The following is a 9,003-nucleotide window of genomic DNA, read 5'->3' on the forward strand; positions in this document are numbered from 1 at the left end:
TTGATTATGATCATGATCATGATCAACAGGTCTCTGACCTCCTACCTAACTGCATAGGCAGGAGGGCAAAATGCCTCAATCTGTCACTCCGATTTCAAAATTGTAACAGGATGACGTAAATTAGTGATACATGAATGGACTCTAGACAGTAACTCGTCCTCTGTTATTTATCACAGTACCACTTCAAAAAGATTTCACATTTGCAGAATCCATACACTGTTTAGAATTAATCAGTTTCTTATAAAAAATATATTATGAGAGTATAAAAGCAGTGTAGAATCTACCTTTTTTGACATTTGTGGTTTTGAGTGAAATGCCTCAACGGCTACCGGATAGACTGACATGACATTTGGTCATCTACCGCCACAATCAGGTCAAAATATATTTTTTTTAATACTCAAGTATTTGCCAAATGTCTTTTTCCATCAGCCTCAGCTGAACATTGTGTTTAGCGTTCATTGATCAACAAGCTGAGCAGAACATTAGTTTAGATTAGAGTGTTAGCTGGTGTCTAAAACATTCATTTAATCACATTCTTTATCTTGCTGTTGCGTACCTGCAGATGTCCCATGGTGGTAGTGTATCTGGAATGTGTAAAGCTTTCCTCACATCGCCTCGGTTCAGCCAGTTCAGCTGAGCTGTGCTGTTAATGCAGGGAGGGACTTCACCCAGAGACTCGGAGGGATGCACTCGATCTGAAAACTTCATTTAAGATTTTTTATTACTAGCTCTTCAGAACAATGAGAAGAATGGGGCGTTGGCGGACGGGCAAGTGGTGCTGGTTCACAGAGTGAAACGCTCACCTTGTGGGTGTGTTGGTGCTTCCTGCTGTTCTTAAACAGATGACTCATGGTCCTCTCATAGCCTCTGTGGAATCTTCTGCTACCCTCACAATCCAAGTACAGGGCATACTCATTAAGACCGCTATCGTACACAATGCCAAAGGCCACATTCACCTGAAGGATGGAGTGAACTGTGAATAAGTCATGCGGTGGCATCAGATATATCCTGGATTCTGAGGAAATGGTGCATACATACCAGCGTCCTGCAGGTCTCTGAACTGGAGTTGTAAAAGTTACAGCTGCCCTTGTCACAGCAATTTATATTCAGATCACGCCACAAACTGCAAATAAAACACAGCTTTAAAATGGCTGCGTGAACTACATGCCTTTAATTTGTTGTCAATACTTGAATATATATAGTGATGCAAAAAGAGTAGCATGAGGAAATCATTACTTCAGAATTAAAACCACAGAAACTGTGATGTTTTTCTTTGGCCTTCAGTAAAGAAAATGACCCTGAAGTGAACATTAAAATGACACATGATGAAAATACAAACTCCCAAGACTTCTCTTGGGACTTACATACATAAATCATTTAGAGTCAGAAATTATGCGATTGATGTGACTTATGATGTGATGCTGCATTTGAACAGGGAAGTCACTTTCATAAGACAGCTAAAAAACATCAAACTGGAGGTTGAGTATGTTGTGTGCTTCATTGCTGAATGAACTGGGTAAAAAACAGTAGCGTCTGATGGCATTTCTTTTTGAACATATTCCCTTTACCACAAAGTGCCACTTACTCTTCTCCAAAGAGGCCGTGGTAGTAACCAAAGTAGATCAAAGTTTGGTCATTGAGAGCAAAGCTGCTGAGACCATTTCCCACTGCAAAGCCCTGAAAACAAAAATACATTGAAATATAAATTCTGGTGGTTAAAATAACACTTTTACTGCAAAAGAACAACAACTATAAACTAAGACTATTCTGGGTTTCGTGAAAGTGCCTGAAAAGAAAAATAACATCTTTATTCATAAAACTGTACTCTGGTGGTACTGATGGTGAGCGGTTGTTGGTGCTGATGAGAACATCTAAAGCTCAACATAAGTTTGCATGAAGCATCTCACCTTGAAGTTGATTTTGGCAGCTCCGGTAGCCACGCGCAGGCTGAGGGTTGGTGCATAAATTCCACCGTAACTTTCCCCAAAGATGAAGAACTCATTTTGAGTGAAATTTGGGAATTTGACAAAGAAACTCTGCAGTGCTTTGTAGTTATCATCAGCGACCTAAGACAAGAACATGTGAAATGGAGGGGCAGTTTCTAAGCTTTTCTTTAGTTTTCCAAAAAAATCCAGTCATGGAACTCACCTGGTCATCGTCTGTGGCGTACTTCTTGTCATCAGAGTAGGAATATCCCACTCCTGCAGGAGATTCTACATACAGCACATTGGCGATCTTGTTCCAGCTGAATTTGTTCTCATACAGTGTGGCTCCGTTATCATTTACCTGAAAAGGAAACTCAACAATGGCTATTCAGTCACCTTTATTGAGTGCAGAGGTATTGACAAAGTCAGCCTGCTCACATGAAGGGGTCCATTCTCTGACAGGAATCCATCCAGCGAGCTGCAGCCTGGGCCTCCATTCAGCCAGAGCACCAGGGGGTCTTTGGCTGGGTCCCTCTGAGAGGTCACAAACCTGCAGGACATCAGGACCACAGCTAAACACCGAGGTCACACACACACACACACACACACACACACACCTCTACATCTGTGGCACAACACATTACACATTCAAGTGGAGGGAAAAAATACTTATAGCTCTCCAATATATGTTCACATCTGGCAATGTCGATCAGATCAAGATTTTTTTGTTTTGAATTTAGAATAAAACTAGTTTTTAAAAGATATCCGGCTACATGAACTTTACAGGCAGATCTGAGTATTAATTTGCTTTTTTAAATCCCTGTGTATATTCTCAATGTGGGTGTGGAAAACCAGCCCACATCCTGCGGACAAACAACGATTTAAGCAGAAGTGACGCCACTGAGGCGGAGAAAGATGAGGCTCATGGAGACGCTGCAGAAAGCCAGTTCTCTATTGACTCTTACCAGTAATGGAGAAACTTTCCCGGCCGAGCCTGAAGGTATCCCGACCACTGCCGGTAGTTCGGTTTGAACATCATACCTGGCAGGTGAGTTACCTCATCGGGAGCGTACTGAGCCCGAGAGCCGAGCTGAAACACGGCCAGCAAACACACCAGCAACCCTCCGGCGAACATCACTGAAGCAGGCTTCTGACACAAACCCCAAATTACACAAAACCTCTCATGAGTTTAAGACAGAGGCTCTCGGTGCCGCAGCAACTTCTCCTCTACGTCCTCAATGGTGATACTCGTCCAACCAGAACGTCATATGACCGCTGCCTGCGAACCACGTGACCAGCGCCTGACTCAACACGGAAGTCCTCTTCTCGCTTCAAGCAGAGATCAACATGCAAATGAGTAAAATGCACTTTCCCCACACCTCACGTGACACATTTACGGTACAAGTAGGAGACATAAACACACTGACAATGATAAAACAATACAAAGTAATTATAAACGGATTTTTTTAAAGGCAAAATTAAAAGACAAGTGCAATTAGGATGTAGGTACTGAGACATGGATGTTTATATTCTAAAGACACCTTTATTTTTTGATTTATTCATTTTCAGGGAATATGTTCATCCATTTGCATCAGTTTTCCCAATATGTATTTGCATGAAGTTTATTGGTGTAATACGGATGCTAGCTGAATTAAAGCAGTGTTTCACAATCCAGTTTCAGGAGGCCCAAAGCCCTGCATGTTTTAGACGCCCTGCATGTTTTAGATGTTGCCCTGCATGTTTTAGATGTTTCCTTGCTCCAACACACTTGATTCAAACAATCAGCTCCTCATCAAGCGCTGCAGAAGCCTGATAATGACCCATTCATTTGAATCAGGTGTGTTGGAGGAGGGAAACCACTAAAACATGTAAGCAAGTGGGCCCAGGAACTGGGAATGGGAAACACTAAATTAAAGGAAAGTACATTGTCAGTCCGGTCTTTTTCACAGCAGACATTATAACAATGGGAAAAGCATAATTGTTACTAATAACACTAACAATGGCTGTGTTAGTTAAGGGTTAAGATGAACAATACAATGACCCATAAACTGAAGCAGCTAAATGGAATTCAGCCATCATTAATTTTATTTTGTATACCTGTTTGTCCTTATGTGAACTATCACTGTCCCAGCTAGTGTCGGATCTTTAGTACAACTGTACCAAAAAAAAAAAAAAACATTCCAGATGCAGCAGCTGTAGCTCCTTCAAAATTAAATTTTTCTCAGGCTGTTAGTTTTAGCTTTGACTTAGGAGTTGCACACTCTGAAACGATCGTTGTCTGCAGTATTCAGCCGGACCGAAATATCTCAGTGGGCAGTGTGTCATAAATACACTCATAGCCATTAAAAATGAAGCGTGGGGATTGGATTAAGAGCAGCAGATCTGCAAGTCGCTGCCCACAGCATCTCACAACCACCAGCGAGACCAAACTCCACAGCGGGCGGTGTGACCACCCCAGAGGAGAGGGCAGGGAGCTGAGCTGACACAGCGTGGGCTGGCTGCTCCTGGCTTATGTCTGGTTGCATGAAGTTGGAGTGGATGAAATGGGACTCAGACCGGCCAAGCAACAGATAATCAGAAATAGTTTGAGCCCACATTTTTACAGAGGCTCTCAGCAGAGCAGGGGACCCTGATAAGACGGCGCTGATGTTTCCCAGATGTCAAACTTCTATTGTGAAGATAAAGGCCAGGTTATCATCACTACCCTCTTGCTGATGTTTACACCCCCTCAGATGCAAATTCAGAAACTGCAATACAGAATTTCCTGTATGTGTATGAATATATGTATAGAAAATAAAATGTATACAATTTATATGTCATTTTATATTTGATCGTGTTCTTTTTAAAATGGATTTATCTGTGCACAGTGGGCAAAGTGCTGCAACTTCAAATTGGTATGCAACCTTATGTTGTAAAATGACAAATTAACCTTGAACCTTGAATGAGACGAGGAAGTGGCTGTATGCTACATTTTTGTGGACATTTCAAAGTTTGTTAGTGGAGAAGGAGGATGGGAGAGGGAGGTGAAATGCCGCCCCCCCTTTGTCTGGAGGAGGTGGTGTAGAATACACATTGCTCCTTTAAAAAAAAAAAAAAGCAAATAAGCACAAAAAAATCTTCTTGAAACTGTTGAAAGCGTAAAGCTTAGGAGAAGGCTCCTTGATTACCAACTGAGCAGCACAGGCATCTGCCCGTAGGCCAGATTACCAGCCAGAGGGACCCAAACAACCCTGGTTCAATGTATAGTTTGGTTACTTCATTAACTGCAAATTTGTTGGGGAATTAGGGAATTTCTTTATCAAGTCAACTATGGCAGGGCTTGTATTTTAGCCAGTTTTGTGTCTATTATAGATGACATGAAAATTTAATGTAGCCGCTATTTTAATGTAGACTGTATTGTTTTCACATATGGGAGGGATAGTGTTCATGGATGTAGCTGTAGGATAAATGACAGACATTCATTGTGGACACAGCGGTGTATTCTCACTGGGTTTGACCCAGCGTTGGCAGCAGGAGGACGGTTAGCTCACCTCCCAGAGCCCCTGGAGGCTGACTGAGGGAACATTAATACATGACCGATATGTCCAATAACTTAATGTGGACAATAATTGTGAAAGTTGTTATGAAAAAAATACAAAATTGATTTCATGTGGCACATACCTTTTGACTGGTACAGTGCAATTTATATATTTTATACAAATATCTTAATAAAAAATAATGGCATGTTTCAATAGCTTCCATGTAATATGAGGCAGTGACTTCAAATCAGTACTGGAAATTGTCTCTATAGGCAGACGACCTTTTGGGAAAACAGAGCACATGGAAAAGACGTTTGTTGTTTAATCTCAAGATGGGTTCAAAAATCTTCAAAGAGTAAAAATGTTAATATAAAAAAAGAAGACAGTAATATCCAGTATGAAGAGGTGTGTCATCTTTGCCCAGTTAGTGATACATTTTGGTATTGATTTTGAGTCACTTCCTCACATTACTTGGAAGCTACTGAAAAAAAAAAATCATGAGTCTTCCAGAAGCACTAAAATTCAATATAAGCAGGTGTGTCCGATGTTTCCAGTGTAGTAATATTTCTGGTATTGATTTGGTGGATATGCTTCGGTGTCTAAATGTGACTAATTCTCAGAGATGGGCTGTACTGCAGTTAAATGTATTTAAAACACATATTTTAGCCACTGGCTTGACCGTGTGATTCTGTGAAAACAACACAATCATAGAAAATGGACTTCTGAATAGTATTGCAGTCTTATTTCATATACACTACTCACAAAAAGTTAGGGATATTCGGCTTTTGGGTGAAATTTCAGGATGAACCTAAAATGCATTCTAAACTTTCCAGGTGAACTTAATGTGACCTTCTCTAAACTTTTGAATGCACATGTCCAACTGTTCAGTGTTTCAGTACTTTTTGCACAAGTTGCTGTTCTCTAACAAGAAGCTTAACAGCAACATTCACAACAGGTTTGATCCATGAATCCACCAATACATTTCCTGGTTCAGTTAGAATTGGTATTTAAACAGTCCTCCTCATCATGCTGTTCACATTCTGACATCATGAGACCAAGACGACACCTAACAATTGATCAGCAGCACCTCGCCATTGCGAGGCTTCAAACAGGAAGTCCTCAGACGGAGGTGTTCACTGAACTTAGAGGGTCACAGAGTGTCATCAGGAGGTTGTAACAGTGATACAGAGACTGGAAGAGTCACAGAAAGGAGATGAGTGGACGTCCTTTGGCCACATCCCAATTTATTGAGACACTGAAAATTTTTTGTTGTGGTATACCCACCACTGTTGTTAGCTTTTCTTTCAATAAATTGTTTAAAATGAAGAAATCACCATTGCATGCTTCTAGTTAAATGCCCTACTTTCATGATATAATATCACTGTCGCATTAACTTTTTCCATTTTCCATAAATTTCACCTGAAAGTCGAATATCCCTAACTTTTTGTGAGTAGTGTATATCTTACAAAGAATTTAGTAAACACTAGGGTGCCCTTTTTACATTTCTCTGTAACCTACGTGAGAGGATTTAATTGTGGTTTGTGTTTGGACTTTTATTGTGAAGGCAGGTATGTACAGCTACCGGAAAAGAAAATACGCGCCTAACTCCACAACAGTGGGGGGAGGACCCTCAGGAAAGTTGGGATTCTGCCGTAAACATTGGCTCTAGAGTGGAAGTAAACGCTGGATAAATGTACCTGTCCGACAAAACTTGTATCTGAGGATCAATTACCGTCGGTCGTCGTCGTCTGGACTGCTGTCGGTAGCTCAGTTTCCTCGGCTGTGACTGTGTGTAGTTACCGCTGCTGCCGACAACCATCCAGGTAAAAACTAATGCGATTCATCGTAGTTACTTTATAGTCGCCTCTGCGGTCATGCAGACAGCCTGTTTGTATGCATGTGTAGGCACTCTTTCGAACAACTAACAGGAAAACGACATATGAAATGTTTTTTTTTTAATACATTCTTGTTTAAAACTAGCTACAAATGAGCGAAAAGCTACACAAAGTCATAGTTTCCGGTACAAACCTTTCATAATAAACCTGCATCAGAGAGAAACGATAAAGTGTACGACAGTTTTCTCCCCGAAAGTATGGCTTTTACAATGGAATCAACATAAAACTACAAAAGAGAGGGTGAAATCGCTCCGGTGGTGTGTAGCTGATTTAAACAGCTCAGTGCGAGCAGCCCCCTGGTTTAATCTGTGTTCCCCTCTCGCCCAGCAGCATGGATCCTGAGGGGAGCCCGCATAGCTCATGCGGGGAGACCGCCATCCTAGACCAGAACCCCAAATGCCAGAGGAGCCAGAGGAGCCTGAAGAGCCTTCACCTGCTCGCCACGAGGTTTATCAGGTTGCTGCAAGCAGCTGAGGGCGGACTGCTGGACCTCAAATACGTGAGTGAGCTGAGTCAGTCACAAACACACACTGAGCCCACCGCTGGACTACACAGTCCATGTATGACAGTTAGATATCTGAAAACATTAATCATACATACATCCAGTTGGTCATACTTATAGAACACATTAAAAAAAAAGAGAGATATTCTGCATTATATTGTGTTATTTTGTAATGTTTTTTTTAATGTATGTGTGACTATTGATACCTCAGTGTTCCTGTTGGCCAAATGTGAAACCACGTTGTATTAAAACAACTCTTCTAGGAACTAAAACTTTACATAGTAATGTAACTTTAGTTACTGTTGCAGTAAAATGCTCCAAAATTGCATCAAATTTCATTCAGTTGGCAGAAACTGTTGCCTGAGGTCAGCAAGTTCATTTAACCCCCTTTGGAACAAAAGCAAATTGTAAGTACATCCCCCCCTAAACGGACTTTTAAAATATCCCCTGTAAGTTTTCTCTGGATGTTTCAGTACAGCTGGCTCACTGATCCCTCTGAGACACCCAGATCATAAACAGTGTCGACATTTGTCAGATAAAAATTCTCATAGGATGAGGCCAGGGAGACAGTGGTGAAGAATTATTTGTTTTTGATGTTCTTTCAGGCCGTCAAAGTCCTGGCTGTCGGACAGAAAAGGCGAATCTACGACATCACAAATGTGCTGGAGGGCGTTGGTCTGATCGTGAAAATATCCAAGAACATTGTGAAGTGGTTGTAAGTTTTTAACTCTGCCTTGTTTGCATGCATTTGAATATGCATGTGCGTCAAGTGTGTGGTGCAAAAATGTGTTTTGCAACATAATACATGTGTTTTTTTTTTTTCTAAACAAGGGGTTCAACATCAGGAGAAGAAGCACGCGAGTTAACCAAAATACTGATGGAGCTGAAGTCTCAGCTGGAGGACTTGGAGCAGAAGGAACATATGTTGGACCAGCAGAGGTTCTGGGTTGAACAAAGCATCAGGAACACAACAGAGGACTGCAGCAAATATCCTTTTTACAAAACCGTGGCAAAGAGTGCGGAAATGTTTGACTTTGTTGAAGATATTTCACTTAAAAGTAAAACGTAAACCGGAAACGAGATGTGATGTAGCAGAATTAATCAGATATAATGTGGTTTATTTATGACACAATTCTCTACTTTCTCTGTCATGATACATTTAC

General features: G+C 41.1%; 2 protein-coding genes across 3 annotated transcripts in view; one reads left to right on the plus strand and one right to left on the minus strand.

Moving 5' to 3' along the window:
- Positions 1-9,003, minus strand: part of LOC139225377 (lysosomal protective protein) — a 124,002-nt gene that overhangs the window by 1,132 nt on the left and 113,867 nt on the right. For both annotated transcript variants that reach the window (XM_070856309.1, XM_070856260.1), the window contains exons 2-9: positions 2,891-3,072; positions 2,364-2,475; positions 2,149-2,286; positions 1,908-2,066; positions 1,586-1,677; positions 1,039-1,123; positions 804-956; positions 557-702 (exon numbers count right to left, since the gene is read on the minus strand). In XM_070856309.1, the coding sequence (XP_070712410.1) occupies positions 557-702; positions 804-956; positions 1,039-1,123; positions 1,586-1,677; positions 1,908-2,066; positions 2,149-2,286; positions 2,364-2,475; positions 2,891-3,060 (1,055 nt within the window). In that variant the 5' untranslated portion in view covers positions 3,061-3,072. The remainder of the gene's footprint in view (positions 1-556; positions 703-803; positions 957-1,038; positions 1,124-1,585; positions 1,678-1,907; positions 2,067-2,148; positions 2,287-2,363; positions 2,476-2,890; positions 3,073-9,003) is intronic.
- Positions 7,081-9,003, plus strand: part of LOC139202074 (transcription factor E2F5-like) — a 4,245-nt gene continuing 2,322 nt past the window's right edge. The window contains exons 1-4 of the mRNA XM_070831543.1: positions 7,081-7,266; positions 7,669-7,837; positions 8,446-8,555; positions 8,672-8,827. Of these exons, the coding sequence (XP_070687644.1) occupies positions 7,670-7,837; positions 8,446-8,555; positions 8,672-8,827 (434 nt within the window). The 5' untranslated portion in view covers positions 7,081-7,266; position 7,669. The remainder of the gene's footprint in view (positions 7,267-7,668; positions 7,838-8,445; positions 8,556-8,671; positions 8,828-9,003) is intronic.

This window comes from Pempheris klunzingeri, chromosome 1 (genome assembly GCF_042242105.1).
Source record: "Pempheris klunzingeri isolate RE-2024b chromosome 1, fPemKlu1.hap1, whole genome shotgun sequence".
Classification (NCBI taxonomy): domain Eukaryota; kingdom Metazoa; phylum Chordata; class Actinopteri; order Acropomatiformes; family Pempheridae; genus Pempheris; species Pempheris klunzingeri.